The 17,277-nt window shown below is 37.5% G+C and overlaps 1 protein-coding gene across 3 annotated transcripts in view; it reads right to left on the bottom strand.

Annotated features, from left to right (window-relative positions):
• Positions 1–17,277, bottom strand: part of FBN2 (fibrillin 2) — a 120,992-nt gene that overhangs the window by 90,652 nt on the left and 13,063 nt on the right. For all 3 annotated transcript variants that reach the window (XM_050986495.1, XM_050986496.1, XM_050986497.1), the window contains exons 6-7: positions 7,284–7,481; positions 2,439–2,564 (exon numbers count right to left, since the gene is read on the bottom strand). In XM_050986495.1, the coding sequence (XP_050842452.1) occupies positions 2,439–2,564; positions 7,284–7,481 (324 nt within the window). The remainder of the gene's footprint in view (positions 1–2,438; positions 2,565–7,283; positions 7,482–17,277) is intronic.

The raw sequence follows: 17,277 nt of genomic DNA, 5'->3' as shown, positions 1-17,277 counted from the left end.
CATTTTGTCCCTTGGAGCCAGTAAGTAACATTTAATCTGCCTTTCCATACCTAAAAGAGGGAAAGGAGTGAGCAGAATACTCCATACCACATCATTTCTACATGTTTGTGACAAAAAAAAACTCATTAAAATAATGCAGTTTCTACTAAATTACTTCTCTGTACACAGGTTGTGTTAACTCACAGGACATCAGTTCCTTACATCCTTCCCAATAGCCCAACCCACATACACAGATTAATATCTATATATAAATTATGTTACTTCATTCAAATTACCAGCCCTACTAACTGAAAGTGCAATTTTTTGAAGGACTGGATATAGTATTTTCCTACAAATTTAACCCTGAAACATTACAAACACCTAATTAAGCATACAAGTAAAAAAGCCCGAATAGAACCATGGCTTACCTTTTATTCCCGGCTCCACCATTAGAGTAATGTAAGCATGGTATTATCCTGCTATAATTTTGGCATTACCTCCTTGGCTGTGAAGCTTCACAATGTCTTTTTTCCCCCAAAAAGACGGCACACACAGCGAGGAGAGGGCTGTTATTTGTCTAATTCCCTGTGGGGAATTATCTGACTGGGGAAGCTGTGACCAGGGACTGATTAGTATTTAACTTTTGCCACGGACAGGAGTAGCAGGGCTTAAAAGACAGAAAAGCCAAAACATATCACCTGTTCTGCAGCAGGCTGCCACAGGAAATGAAGACCTGTTTATTAGTGAACCATGAAAAACAGCAAAATCAGACAGCAGATGATTATGCACAGTCCCATAAGCACCACAGCTTTTTAAAATTATCTCTGCTAAAAACACATTCACCCTTTCCTGTGTATACTATAAAGGAGAATAACATTTCCAACAATTAAAGCTTTAGATTGTTAGAACAGAATGCTCTAAGTACTGTTTTCACAGGAAAGGAAACATGCCTCTGAATTCATCCTTCTGGTATCAAAAGAACCACAGTCAAGAGCATAAAAAAGCAAGTGCATTTCTATCAAAAAAGAATGGATTATAGGCATGGACAGATAGGCAAGATAGGTTAAGAGTCCGTGGGTAAAAATCAAGGACTAGACCAATAAAGGACCTCTTGTACTAATTTGTGTAAAAAGCCAATGGAAGGAACTTTTTTTCCCCTCTTTCTTTCCTTTTTGCCTTCTTTTTCTCTTTCTTCCTCCCTCCCTCTCTTCTTCACTCTACATTTTATTTCAAATCCAACCCCCATCTGCTGATACCAAGAGGTCAGAGACAAACATTCCAATTGCCACAGCAAATGTGTCATTTCCTAATACAATTTTTAAAGTTCTCAGGGAACTTCTTCTGACTTAAGTTGTTCCTTTTCAACCACAAGCATCTACATACCTGCCTGCTCCCTCCCCTTTCAGGTGCTGAGTAAAAATGAAAACTAGTCAACACAAAAAAAAACCAAACCACAGAAAAACAGAAGAATCTGAAGGGCAGGACCAGAAATAAATACCTTTGTATTTTAAAAATTTTTTACTTGGGTATTACTTCCAACAACACCAGAAGGAACATTTTCACTGAAAAGACATTATTTTTAAACTGACTATATTAATTTTTCTGTGAATGTTGTACTGTAGGCAACTCAAAAAACCTCTGAGGGGACGTCCAAAATTTGGGAACAAACAATGTATTTGTTTGTAACTGAATACTGAGCACAATGTAATTTGGTACCATAATTAAACTGCCAGCAAATAACAAGTCAAAGCCTTTAAGAACAAAATCCTCTTATCAGCACAACTTAAACGTGAAAGCACCTACTGCTTAAAATGAAGTCTGAGAGTTCTGATTCCTTTCAAAGGCATGAAAAAGTCACTGAAATCAGTGAAGTCTTCAGCAAACTCACAAAAACTCAGCAATTTTCTTTCATGTTACTTTAAATTAAATGGAATTGCTGCTCTTAATTACAGCAACACATTTATTGTGTAAATATGGTCTATGTTTATCAAACTACACTCATAAAAGATGGTCTGCCTAATTTTTCATCTAAAAGAGGACTTTTTCACTTACCCAGACTCATCAAAACTGCCACATTTGCCTTCACTCTGTAGTCACTAGGCTAAAAATATCTACCTGAACTAGAATGCATCTTTCAGAAAACAAAAAAATCCTAGTAATTCAGCAGTTACAGGGTACTCACAACAAGAGGTTTTATCAAGTGCTAAATTTTCAAAGAAAATGAAGACTGTCTTTTCCCACAAAAGTCAGACAGAAAAAATATCTAATGCAAAATATGAACAGCCAAGTAGAAAAGATAGGATGCTGCAAAGTAGAAACAAAAAGCACATTTCAGTGATGCTATGCCTGTCCAGATCAGACACTAGAACTATTCAACCACTCACTAATGTTCATTACCAAAGTGCTCTAATGCTTTGGAAAACCCCTTTATAGGTCTGTTCTCCTACAGCATCACTTACCATCGCATTTTTGAGTTGCCTCATTCTGTTTGTGGCCCACAGGACACTTGCACTCATATGAACCTACTGAATTAATGCAGTTTCCTCCTTGGCAGACTCCAGGGATAGCCTGGCACTCATCAACATCTGCAAACACAAAAAAGGACCCAGATCTGATTACCTGACACAAGATACATAAGTTACTTTCAGTAGCTTCCTGCTGCATTTCAGTAAGTTCTACTTCCACTTCAAATTTTGTTAGGGCTTTTTTGTTTGTTTTTGTACTGTTGTTGTGGTTTGTTTGTTTGGTTGGTTTTTTTTTTTATTCCCAGCCTTAATTTGTTTTCACATAAACCACTGCATGTTTCTGTACCTTTTTATACAAAACTGTCTGATAGAAGATTTTTCCTGGTTGGCTTCCTTAGTACCTGTACCATGGAGCTACTATCCAAATGTTTCAGGAATCTTCTGGAACTGTTTGTTCCAGCTGTGTGGTGCCCCCAGGTAACATTTGGCAAGAACAGGGAACTCTTTTTCAGATGGATGATCAAAGCCCTTATAAGGCACTGAAATTCCACCTGAGTTTGTGGATTTCAGTCCTTCTTCAGTTTTTTATTCCTCCTGGTGCTCGTGCTATAGATAAACCTATGGTATTTGCCTTGCCCAGTCCCCCCTGCTTTTTCATTTAAGCAAGTATAATTTCTCATAGCTCAGGAAGAAGGGAAGCACTTTCTGCAGATTTGGGGGGTTTTTGGTAACCATTGGACTTGGTTTAAGTACATTTGCTGAGAGTTTTGCATTTAGCTCCTGAGCCCATGCTGATTTATACAGCACACTACCATGTCCAAAGTGAAACAGCTAGACTGCAAATTAATTGAGGACTTTATCAAAGGCATAGAATTTCTTCATTTTATTTTTTTTTAATTTGTTGGGGTTTTTTTTTTCCCTAAATAACGAGTGCTTGCTGCCTGTTTACTTAGAAATCAAACATTTCATGTCAGAAGTATTTTAAGGAGTGGGGGGCTGGACTGGGTGCCCTCCAGTGACTCCTTCCAACCCTAATTATTCTGTGAACCTTGACATGGCTTAGCAACATTTAGAGAGAAGATGGTTCCAGCATTTACTGATACACAGCCCACCCCATAGCTCTGTACTGAGTAAAACATGTGGTGTTTGTCTTCTGACCCCAGGGCCTCAAAATGCATTTATCATACACAGTGTGCCTGTGCCCTCTGTCACTTATTAACACTTAAATTAAGTTTCCTGTGTCAGCAGATCAGTTGTTAAAACCCACTGTGTGTGTAATACAGTTTTAGAAGCTGAAGGTGTCAAGGAATAGTGAATTAATGGCAGCAGCTGGCAATAAACACCTCCCAGAAACAGGAAAACATCACTGGAGGCCTGAGGTGAACTAAACCTTAATCTCCATTAATTTCTTTCAGTTCTTTTCAGATGGCAAATAGATGTTGAGCTTTCCTGAAGCCTGAAGAGCCAATCCCAATGATGCAATGCATCATATTTAAGTGTATTTAAATCATATTTAATTGTTAAGAAAGCAAGAAGATTCAACTGTAATCCTAACTTAACGCTAGAAGATTGATGAGGTGTTTTTATAAGTATCACCTTTTGCTGAAAACCTAAGTTTGTTTTAATATATTATTGGTGTTGTGGGACTGAGAAAAGTCAAGAAGAACAAAAGTATTTTAATAAAAGGGGTGCGTTTTATCAATTGCTTCCTAAATGCTGTTTTATAAGATTTTTTTTTTCTCAACATACAAGCACATTGAAATGAAGCTTTTTTTTTTTTTTTTTGTATCTCTGACAGGTAGGCTAAACCACACAGGATTCCAGCATTATTAATTATCCACTTACTCACATTTTTAAACCTCAACCACATTAACACAAGAAACTTCTTTCCAGAACCAGCAAATTTGATTAATAATTCTGCAGACATAGTTCTAGATACAAAAGTTCAGTATGTTACAGATTAAGTGTAGAATGTTTCCATGTGTTCATAGTCCAGTATTTGGTAAGGGAAAAAAGATTTTGCACTTTTGCTCTCTGTTCTCTGCAAAATGCCTGTGGGATTTGCACAGCTAACTTTAAACATGCAGCTTCCCTTTCTGATCTGTAGGCTGTTTCTCAAAAAGACTCTGATGAACCAAAAAAGCTCCAGAAAAATAAACCCACTCAGATGTTAGACACAAATTTTGGGGATTTTTTTATTTATTGTAGTAGTGACAAAAATTATCCAAATTGAAAAACCTCTCTTTAGTTCTACCTGGAAGATGTATGGAGAGTTTTGTTGTAATTGATCTGGAATGTGGGAATACAAGCTGAACTGGTCATGAATACAATGCAAAACTCTTGATTCTTCCTTTGCATCCTAGAAAGCAGAAATACTGCACACAACAGAAATAATACTATGCTTTTTTTTCCCTGTTTTAGTAATTATTTTCACCACAGCAGGACGTGATCCTAGACAACACTGCAAATATTTTCACTAACTCAGACACATTAATACCAAGCACCAGATTACAAAAAGAAATCAACACCCTTCATTATGAAGTTGAACCTTATCCTGTCTTCTCTCTCTTGTCCAGTTCACCTCAGTGCCTTTAACATTTAGACACTGCATTTCCTACTACAGAACAGATTTTCTTGTATTTTATCTCCTGTCATGGATATGTGCACATAACCATGTCAGCAACAGAGGCAGGAAGAAGAACCTTCCTATTTTCAAAATCTACTCAGCCATGATCATTCTTCTCTCCTTAGAGCAAAAAATTAACTGTCTGCAGGGAAAGGGTGTAGGTGGGAAATGGGACCTTTGAGGAATGCAGGGAGGAACTGAGAGAACATCCAACACAGGATTTCTGCCTTTATGCTTCTCCCAAGGCCATGCAGCAGTGGCAATAAACCTCATTCAAGCAGAACACTGAGGTTCCTCCTGCCTGAATTCTTGGAATGAGGGATGTCTGAACAGTTAAATTCCTTTTTAAGACATGACTGAATAGAAACTTCCAGGGAAAGAAAAAAAGAAAAAGAAAAAAGAAACACAACCAAACAATTTGAATTTTGAATTGGTTTTGCTTCTCTTAGGATTTTTTTTTAAACCTGTTCATGGTAAGAATGAAGCTAACAGTACTACTACAATGTAGTAGTAGTAATCTACTTATAAAAGAACATTACCCAGAAAACACAATTAACCCTCAAAAGGTGCTGAAGACCCATTTAAGATTGAATCCTGCAAATCCTTTGCAGAGTAGGAGCAACTTCTGACTTGGGAATTACATCTTGTCAAATTCAGATCTCTAACACATACTGAAAGCATAACTCATTTTCCAACAGCAAAGTCAGCAAGTTCCACTGATTTTGATATGTTCATACCAACTCCCAAACCCAGCTACCTACTGATGCAAGCACTCACTTCAAAAATACCAAACATCTGAAGTGTGGACTGAGTGAGCCTGGTCTCCTGATACATGACAAAGATAGTTTTACTGAATACCAAAGGGGTTTGTGTTCCTTATATCAAAGTCTGTGCAAATCTGATGTCCTCAACAGAAAGAAAAGCACTGAAAAGCAGGAGAGATCCCTCTGTTTGCTTCTAAAACCCTCAGAGAAAACATCTGGTTTCTTCTGGGCTTTCTACTGAGGATGGCAGAGCACCAGAACAGGCTGCCCAGGGAGGTCTGGAGGCATTTCAGCCCCACATGGACACACTCCTATGTCACCTGCTCTGGGTGACTCTGCCCTGGCAGGGGGCTGGACTGGATGATGTCCAGAGGTCCTTTCCAACCCCAATCATTCAGAGATCCTGTGATCTTATGTCAACAGACTCTGCACCGTAACGTTGAGTTTGGAAAGGCACAAAGTGCCACATCCAGCCCCTTCTTGCATCAAGTGGGCTGGTAATTCATAACAGAGCAGAGATGGTGCTACCAGCCTGCTCACAGCACAGAGCTCAGGTCAGGAGGAGTTACCAGTACTCAGAGCTCAGAAGGAAATGCCTCAACTGCTGCAAGGCAAAGATTCTGTGAAATAAAGAAATTCTGTCTCATCCTCTTCCCCATAGAAAGGCCAACCATATCTCATCTGCATAACATTGTGTGCTAAGCCCAGCAGACATAAACACAATCCAAGCTTCCTATTTGCAATTATATGTCAAAAATGTAGCAAAAATTACGGCTGTTCAAACTTCCTTTGTTTACCCATCACACAAAGCAGACTACCACATTGTTTCTATGCTCCCCAGCGGAATTTAGCAACATGGGCAAATGGGTAACTTAAAACTATTTGCCACAGGGAATATACTGCCGGAAAAAGAAAACACAATTATTGTGGGCATGGGTGCTAAAGAGCACCACTGATCTCTCATATAATTCAAATAAAGCCCCAGAAGCTATGCCAGGGCCAGCCTGGCAGAGCAGCTTCAAGCACCCTTTGTATGTGGCCAAGTCATACAATGGAGCTTGACTTGGAGATTGCAACATGCACCCCCTTCTGTGGTGCACAGTTTCTGTTCCTGACACTGTTATGAAACGAGTGTCTAAAACATATTAATCACTTCAAGACGAATGGCAAAACATAAACTGCTGCATGCAGGCAGAGGCTTAGCTCTGACACAGAAGGAAAAACAACATCAAATATTTTTCCTTAGTGTTGATTAATAATCACTATTTCCAGGCATTTAAGCTTTTTTCTCTAGGTCCAGCAGCAAAAATCCGGAGGCAGCAAAGCACACCCAGGTTTTATCCCAAAACACAGAACACACACAGGGAAAACAGTGACCTTACTGCAAGGTTTCCAAGGTGATTGTCAGAGGTGAGAGTTGTCATATGGAAAATCCCAGTCAGAGCTCACCTTGGCAGGCCCCAGTGCGGATATTTGGGATGAAGCCACGGCGGCAGGGCTGGGGCTGGGCAGGGCACATCTCACAGGGGTGGCCCCAGGCCCGTCCCACGGTGGCACAGCACAGGGACTTGGTGCACACAATCCCCGTCAGCTGGCCCTGGCACATCTGCTTGTTCACCTGGGTGAAACACGGGCCTGTCCTGTAATCTGGGGGAAAAAAAGGAAAGCTCGCTGTATTATACGAGGCACTGTACTTGGAGCTGTAGAAGGAATTGGTTTTTAATCCAGTAGATACCTATATTAAAAATATTCCATGGAAATATAAGCTATATTACTGTTTACAGAAGTTGATGACACCTTCCACTGAAGGCAGCGACTTACATGAGGTCATCATTCAATTTATTTCTTTCAAAAAGATGTAACTAAATGAAAGGCAGCTGGACACAAAATTGCTCTTGAGCATTGACAGCGTATCCAGTAATATCCAAAGTAAGCAAAAGAATTTTAGAAACCAACAAGCAAACAAACAAAAAAGATGAGATTAAGCAAATGAGGACTGGAAGCTGGTTTTCTTGCTTCTAAGCTACTTCATGGTGATTTATAGGAGGGAGCTACAGCCCACAGCAGCCACACATTTTTTCACTCCACATTGATCAAGATGCATGCCAGAGGCAGTCACAGAATCATCATTCCAGCTGGAAGGCCTGTTGCAAAACTATGCTACCTACAGAGGACTGACTGGCAAACCAACACTTATTTTCAGAAGGAAGCCATGAGACAACACAACCAATCCAAGCTGTATGCAGTATACTGAATAAAGCATAGAAACTATATGAAAATATACTTCTGGTAGAATTCCTGTGAAAAGTTAGCTCATTAACACTGAACCTGTATAAAGAGAGTTTTTTTACGTTATGAGTCAACACTAATTGGGATCAACAATTAACTGAAATTCTCTAGGAATAAATAAGAAACAGCTTGTTGCTCTAAGCCAGATTTCATATCCTTATGGAAACTCTTAAAAAAAGTGAGGGGTGAAAAAAAGAAGAAAATTCAAAGTTTTTATTCCAGCTCAGTCAGAAGGAAGACACAACAGTGGGATTATGGCTGCTCAAGCTGCTGTTCCATCCTCTTTTTTTTTCCTATCAAAAGCAGGCTCTAACACCAATATGTGGACAACACACTGTCTTCCACACACTTTCATTAGGGTGCAGCTGGTCCCACAACCAACATACAAACCTTGCTTTCTATAACTTGACACCTTCAATCCGAAAAAATAAGAGCTTTGACATCTTTGGAAAGAAAAAAAAAAAAAAAATGGTCTTCCCAGTGAGATGTTATACTAAGCTTCCTGGGCTCTTACAATGAAAGCTCAAGCAGAAATAAATGTTCTGCTCCCTCTCTTTGGTAAGGGTCACTCAGGTACCAGTCTAGGAAAGACTTTTGCAGTTATTGATACACAATGGTAGTCAATTTCAGCTTGGCTTTTCACTTTAAACAAAGTCAACCAAGTACACAAGTGCAGAAATGCCTGATGGTCAAAGAAGATTAAAAGATCTTACATACTCAGTAAGGCCTGTGAACCTTACTATCTTGATTATCAATACAAAACAGTCTTCAAAGTTACACTCTGAACTTCCCGTGACCATCAAGCCACAAAATGGCACTTCTGGTAAAATAAATACATGATAAAAACAAAATCCTGTCCTTGCTCCACACACTGAGAGATCAGCTCTCCATGAGTGAATGCCCTCTACAGTGAAATCAAGTAATGACTTACTACACAACTTCAAATTCCCAACCCTTGCATTTGGCAGGTCTGAATTCCTTAGCAATCCCAGCTCACCTAGCAATTCCTATTCAGGAAATAAGTATGCTGCTGGTAGTGCTGTGTTTTTACAGCAGCAATTCTCCAAGACACAATTTTTTGTAGGACCAATCTTTGGATACCATGAAGGAATCAGAGTAGAAGTAGAAATTCAAACCATGTATTTGTCTGTGTAATAGCTGGTGACCCACAGGAATATCCTGGCCAAAGATATTCTGCATTAAGAAGCTTGGAATTCAATCAGAGGACATTAACCTTGAAACTGAAACTAGACCTGTGAATTGTATCTGAGTTCCACTACCTTCCAAAAAGACACAAAATGATTGTGTAAACTCTGTCAAAAGTGGCAATGAAAGTTCAGTTTAGAGAGTGTGTTCAGTCAAGAAATTAGAGAATATAACCAGACACTAAAGCATGTTTGTTCAAGAGAATATGAATGAGTCAGGTACAAGAAGGAGTGATGCCAATACACCTATTGCTTACTATAGCCTATCAAATAGAAATACATGCTCTGGAAACCACCTATGCATAGGTGCCTACCCATGCCTTAATGAAAATGCATTAATCTAATATTCAGATTCTGTAACCAAGCAATTTTTATCAACATAAGCCTGCTGCATATCTATTCAGATATACACTTTATAATATAACTATTTTAAAATATTACTGTAATTTAACATATTGTTCTTAAAAAGTGCACTCATTTCAAAAATCTTTACTTGTTCTGTTCATCCAGCATGAAGCCCAAAGGTAAAGAGACTGATTAGTGACTGCTCTTCTACACTACGAGGAAAATACAAGATTTTAAAATACAAAGTGAAGGCAAATATGTTTGTTAATGGCAAAGTTCAGATGTTTACACAAAGATCTGTAGTCACACAGTAAATTTTACATGTGGGAAGCAAATGCAATAAAAATAGATGCTATTTTGAAGATACTTTGTAGCTTCAAATGAAGCTACAAAGGGGATTTGTTTCTCATGGCCAGTCAGATTATATTATTATAATGGTTGATCAGACCTTAAAAACTCCCACTTATGAATCAGTCATCTTTTCCATATGGGTCTGCTTGTCTTATTCTTAGGTGGTTCTTCATTTGTTCCTTTGCCAGCACTGCTGATGAGATAATTTTGCCAGAAAGAACATATGTTGAACATAAGTTATAAATCATTTGTTACTCCAAAAAGGGTGACTGCTTTGGTGAAATGAGGTGATCTTCGACATATGTGCTATACAGTTTTGGTTTTTAACTTCAAAAATTGTATTCAATATGAACAGTGAGCTGAAGAATGACAAACTTCATCAACAATCGAAACTGTTAATATAATTAAATTTAATGAGGAATATTTTTTTTTCCTGGCATCAAGAAAAAAATCCCACCATAGACTTCAGTATTTAACTCTGCTGCAACATTTCTATTTTGTCACAGAAGTGTGTATTTTGTATTCTCAAATGGGACAATCCAATTATTATTGTTCTTGGAATTTCTTTTCCATTATTCCTGTTCAAAATTCTAATTCTACCTGTAATTAAAATAATTTTGTTCTAGCAGCCTGAGATAAGAAGCTGCAATGTTGAGATTTCTAGTCTTGGTTCAGTATCCATCTATTTAGTTTTCCTCCTGTTCCTCTGGCCAAGTAAATGATTCAGATGCTGCAAACAGATATGGAATAGTCTGTCTGCCACATGTCCTCTGTGTCTAACACCCACTGGTTAAAAACCTGAAACACAGAGTTTAACATCCCAAATACCACCTACAGTCACTCAAGACAAAACATTAAAATATTTTGGTGCACATGAAAGGATCCAATTTCTAACTGAATTTTGTCACAACTCCTGCCCTTAAAAACTTCACGTCTTCCCAGGCAATATGAAAAAGCATGAAGAAAAGTAAAAAGGTAACTACACATGTTAGAATGTCCACTGCAAGCTATCCAGAAGAATACTAAAAAATGAGTTTTCTTTTGTGAGAAAGCAGAGATTGAAATTTTAAATGAAAGCTCCCAATGCCAAAATGCAGACAGTGTGAGAAATCCAACAGGGGTGCAGTGCCAGTCTCCTGTACCCAGCCTGCAGAAGGAAAAAGCACATTATCTCAAATACTGTATTTCATGTTTGTGAGCACTAGGAAGATTTAGCAAAAAGGAACAGTGAAAAATCTTCCATCATTCTTATTAAAAAAAAACAAAAAAAAAAACAACAACACAACCATAACCAAATAAGGAAGCAGTGCATCTGGAAACAAGCACTTTTAATTAGAAGTTACCTAGAAGATTGATATTTCTATTACTAAAAAGAAACACTGAAAATATTAAGCATGTTAATCATGAATCACATCAGGAGTGAGTAAAGGAAGGTGTCTGAGATAGGCCACCACAGCCCCTGTCAATTAAAGAACAAGACATAATACTTTATTATTGTGTTTGACTTCCTTACAAAGAAAATTTTTCTTTCATTGGACCTTTTACAGAATCTCACTCCCATAAGGAAGATTTAGGAAATATTAAGTAATAGATGAGAAAATAAGTAAGTTCAGCTTCCATCACCTCACTTCCAGATTTAAATAGCAAACAGATTATTATTATCATCATCATCATCATCATCATCAAAAATCCATTTCATACAGGAGCAGTATTAAATTAACAATCAAATGCAAGGGACCTGAATGCTATTAAGAAGCAAATGCTGCCAGCATTACCAGGAACTTCACTTTCTCCTAAAAGAAAAATCAGCACAGTGAGTGAAAGCCCAAGAGACTGCCCTCTATGTCAGGAAACCTTCAGAGTGGAGAGATTAAGTCTGTTGAATTCTCTTTGCTAAAAGTTACTCCAAAAGGCAAGTAGATGGAGAAACAACTGTCTTTATTACAACTCTGATAGGTGACAAATTTCCCCATAATTTCTGCTAACACTCAGAGGTCTCCAGACATCTGAAATTCTTTTTGGCTGCCTGTTGCAGAACCTGCTTGTTGATTACTGAAAAGATCTTTCAATGGAACTCTCTGAATTTTCCCCTTTGCAATGTGAAATCTTCATGTTTTGATCAATGAAAGTGTAGTCAAACTTCATCTTCCTGCAAGGGGAAATTCCATGGTATTCCATGGATTCCTACCATGGGACCATCAGGACTGGAAGAGCAAGGCATGCCCAGTTCTCCCACTTATTCTGGATAAATGACAGCATTGCCCAAACCTTCCAAAGAAAGGGAAATCAAGGCTCTCCTTGACAAACTTTTCATGTGAGTATGAAAGGGCTGGCAATACTTATAACTGTCCTTGGGTTCAGAGCACAAATCTGAAATTTATGCATATGTAAATATTATTCTTCTTACTCAACTCCAACATCTGCAGATCATAAGTCACAGTAATGCAAAAAGCTATTTAAACAATTTAAAGTGCATATGTTTATTAAATATTATCTAAAATTTATCTTCCTTTAATGTTTTGATCAACTTTATATGGAAATTTGGGGGGCTTTTTCACAGTAAATGCTTAGCTGCCAGCACAGAGTACACAATAAGGGTCACTTCAAAGGTAACAAGAAGGTAGGTGGATTGTACTTGATATAAATCAGAAGAATTTTTTTCAAAGGTGACATCCAAAAAGTTATGGCAAAAAAGACTGCTGGCTGGAAATGAACAATGAGTCTCTGGAATATGAAAGGGAGTTGGCAATGCTATTAATTTTCTTGGAAAAAATAATCTGTGGGCAGCACTGCTATTTAGACTGAGGAGTTCTTATAAACCTGAATAGCAAAATCCAAGCCTCCTTTTCTTGATTTTTTCCTAAGAAACTTGTGTGCAAAGTCCTCAGTTAAGTATCCGATAGCATCACGTTTATTATTAACATAAATAATGAACAGAAAAGTCTTTCAGACATTTAAAATTGCTGCTAACTCAGAGCTGGGACATATCCCCAGAAGGTTCTTTAGTCATTACCTGAAGTGGTCTATAAAGTTTATTCTCACATGTAATACAGAAGAGCAGCTTAGTGGAAAATGGTTTTGAACACTGATGTTAAATACATCATGAAGGTTTGAACGTTTTTATACAGCTGACAACTTTCATTTCCAGGTTGAAATTTTATTACTGTTCTAGTGGTCCCACATGACCTTTTCTGACCAGCTCCTGTGATACAAAACTTCTCATCACACTGTGACTGACTGGATAACTTAACAACACACACTTGGAGAGCTGAAAAGGAACTGGAGGGCAGCTGTAAATGAAAGAAGGAAAAGCCACAGGTTGAATTCAAGAATCTGTGTGAGCTTAGCAGCTTTTAGCAAAATTCCAGGTTCCACCAGTATTTCTGTCACGTCCATTCTAAGCATATTCTCATTTTCCTCTGGCTGGAACAGCAGCAGCAGTTTTTTTCCAAAAGCAACAACTCCATGGTTCACACACACAGTTTTATATAATTGGTATTATGACAGTTTTAAGCAAATAAAGTCTTAGTGTAGTAGTAACTGCATTTCTTATTACTATTTTAATTAAAAGCAATTTGTTCTTGCATATCTAAGCATATGGGGGGGGGAGAAATGGCAAAGTAGCAGATAAACAACAATATTTCTGAAATAAAATGCAATTTTGTCTACTTGATCTGAACATTGAAGAAAATGCCCCTAATACTTCAGGACACAAAGCATTTTGAAAAGTACACACACACACACACACAAAAAAAAAAAAAAAGAAAAAAGCCACAGAAACACAGTAACAGGGAAATACTTCACTTTTGTCATTAATGGAATTCAGCATCTTCCAGAATTCAAGCATTTCCTTAAAAACTTCTTGGAAAAAAACATTTCCACGTGTAACTGAAGTATCACATACTGACTGACAGAAAATTTCAAGCACAGAATAAAAACTGGGAGAGAAGTATTCCTGAATTTTGGCTGTCCAATTTTGGTCTGGTTGGAGCTCCTTGTAAATGTGCATATTTCCTTATGTTCCCACAGGACCTGCTACTACATAAAGATGTCCTGAGGTGGGACTAATAAAATCCCAACACTTAGCACACAGTCTGACACACAATGGAATACTAATCATCAGTCATTGCAAGAAGTTACAGACTGAATCATCCCTGGTCAAATAACAGACAAAAAAGCGAAACACTATTTTTTTGTTTTTCTCTAAGATTCAGCAGTTTATGCCAACTACCCTAATATGATGGTTGTACATGTTTGTTTTACAATATCTAAAGCAGTGAAGGAACTCCTTCATGCTGCCTGCTGCTTCTTCCTTACATGCTTCTCCTCCAAAAATACCTTACTTATCAAAGCTTGGATGCTGGAAAGCCAGGTAGATGCCCAATAAACTCTTAATTAATTCTTTCACATCCCAGGAATTAAGAAGCAAATAATTTACTCTGTGCATGCAAAAATATGCTACTTTCCTCGACCACAAAATGGAACCTTGAATTACACTGTCCATAGGCTTTTGGTTCCCTGCTCCATGAAGTCAGTGCTCCTCAATTCAACCTCAAAGGAACAGAATCCCAGAATAAGGGAAGAGGAAGACTTAAATTTTAAGACAGGACATGCTTTTAAAGAGTATTGCTGAAAAAGAGCACATTCCACCTTCCCCTCCTATTCTGGCGTTCAGTGTCATTCCCCACAGCAAAAGCCAAGGCTTTCAGAATGCACCCATACTCACAAAATGAGGAGAGAAAATATTTCATAACCAGCCCCTGTGTAAATTATAAAGGCATGGAAAAAAGCACAAGCCATTCTCAGTAGACCAGAAACCCTAATAAAACCACAGACATTGGACCTGAAAACAATCTCCTTAATTATGAACCTAAGCAGGAAAAATAACTGTTTCACACATTACCCTTAGAAAAAAAATTAAATATATGTATGTCTATTTAAACTGCAAGAAACATTTTCTCAAATGACTGTCTAGACTGCTGTGATAATTTGAGTTCATAATAAGCTAAAAAACCCAGCCTGCTAGTATTTACTAGAGTTCTGTCTGTGCAGAGGCAGAAACACAGTTTCTGCTCTTCAGATCTTTTGGGTGTGTTCAGCAAAAAACAAAGGGCTTCAGAAATTTACCTCTGGGGCTTACACAAGATTTTCAGGGAGACATTATAAAGCTGAGTATCTTTTCACAACCAAAATATAGGAAGGAAGGTAATTCATATATCCTCTCAATACAGAAATACTTTAATCCTGTTTCTCACATAGCAAGTTATTAGTCTGAGGTGGAATAAGCCAGTTTACTTTTGGCACTCCTTGGTTTTGCAATCCTGGATGTAATGTGCTCTTGACTGGCTTCAGTAAAATACTCCTGATAATACCTGGATGACTCTTTTCCATACATATTTTATTATAGCAACTACAGCTTTTAAGATACTGCATAATTAATGCTTATGAAGACAGATATGGTTGAAAATTTAACGCAGATCAAATTTGCAGGATTTTAGACCTTAACATTTAATTCACTGTAAGGGAGCTTGAAGCATAACAGATATAATGAAAAATATCAGGTGTAGAAAATACAGAAAAGAAAATTCCTTCCAAATATCTGTCACATATCTAAACTTCAACCAAAGCCACACAGAGTTTTGGGTTCTCCACACACATCCTCTTGGCTCAACATTTGAGACAGTTTTATCAAAAACTCCTTTCTTATTCATCAAAACAAGTTCTCAGGTGAATGACAATACCTTTTAAAAGAAAAGCAAGCAAATAAAAAAAAAAAAAACCCATCTTCCTACTTCTTATTTTTCAAACTCAGTGTTTCACAAACAACTGTGCAGGTGTTATTAAATAAAATGTACTTTACCTCTCCTATTTCCTGCTCCCCCACTGCAATACCCAAACCCTTCTTTCACTCTCTCTCAGATCAAATATGGAACCAAGGTAAAAAAACAATTTCAGACATTCCTAACCATTACAGAAATAAGCTTCCAAGGTTCCTTACTTTCCTAGATAATCCTTCAAGCCCCTTCTACACAATACCTGTAAACTTAAGAGGAAACTCGTCTAACTTATTCTAATACATTTTAAAATCAAAAAAAGTGAAAATTTTGATTATTTCTTCCTCTTTACAGTACTTCAAAACTTCTTCCTCTTTGCAGTTCTTCAGATTATTTCTGCTTTCTCCAATTTTGCCTAGAACACCTATATAAGTAATAGATAACATTACTACTTGATGAATTTGACAGAAAGTTTTACTATTTACATGACTATTCCAGATATTTTTGCATTTTCTTTTTAAAAGACACTCCCTGAGGGCAAGTGTCTCAACTTCGTCTGGTCTCTAACTTTCCTAGATATCTTGGAAATAGATCAAGTTTTTTTGGCTTTTTTTTCCTGGACATCTTACAAAGTGATTATCTTAATAAAATTAATATTATTTTTAGTTTTCAGAAGAAATAATCTTTTCTTCTGAAACTCTAACAAAGCCATCACGGCCTTGCTCACTTCTATTTTCTCTCTCCCCAGGTAGTTAAAGAGAAGGTGACATTTTAGTGCATCTGACCAAGAGCAAAATTTTCACTGAGGAAGGGAAAAGATAAGATCAGACAGAATTTTTCAAAGCCATCATCTTCCCTCTCATCTGCAACACATTTCTCACTCATGTTTTTGCTTCACTGCTCTGTATTATCAGACCCATTTCACTTTCAGTGAACAATCCTTAGATGCAGAGCATAAGCCAGTCTAAGTCCTACCTGACACATAAAAAACACAGTATTTTATGCTCTCCTAGGCTTGTTCCTCCTGTAGATAAGAGGAAAAAAACCACTTTTCAAGTGCAGCTTTTAAAGAATAGATACATGAAGAAAATATATCATTGGCTCTAAGTATAAGGTTCTAGTAGTTCCTTCTTTCTTTTCACATTTTAGGGCAGCACAACTACAGAGCTTCCATTTTAAATGATTTAAACCAGTGAAACATTCCCTGTGCCTGAGCTGCTACACTCTGGTGAAAACTCTCAAGCCCTTAGAAGAGGTCACTGAAATCCATATTTTCATTTTACTTTTGTAGACCTACTTTAAAGGCATAAAACCTCTGCTTTTAATTCTAATACAAAGTGCAACAATCCCACTTCTATCACACATGCCTGTCCTCTGCTTGAACAATCTGAGAAGTTCTGAAGATTTCAAGTGCTTCAAAAGCAGCAAAACTGCTGCATTTAAGGGTTTTTACCTTTTTCTTTTGTTGGGATTGACTTA

Source organism: Serinus canaria, chromosome Z (assembly GCF_022539315.1).
Source record: "Serinus canaria isolate serCan28SL12 chromosome Z, serCan2020, whole genome shotgun sequence".
In the NCBI taxonomy this organism is placed as follows: Eukaryota; Metazoa; Chordata; class Aves; order Passeriformes; family Fringillidae; genus Serinus; species Serinus canaria.
This window is presented reverse-complemented; position numbering and strand designations above follow the sequence as displayed.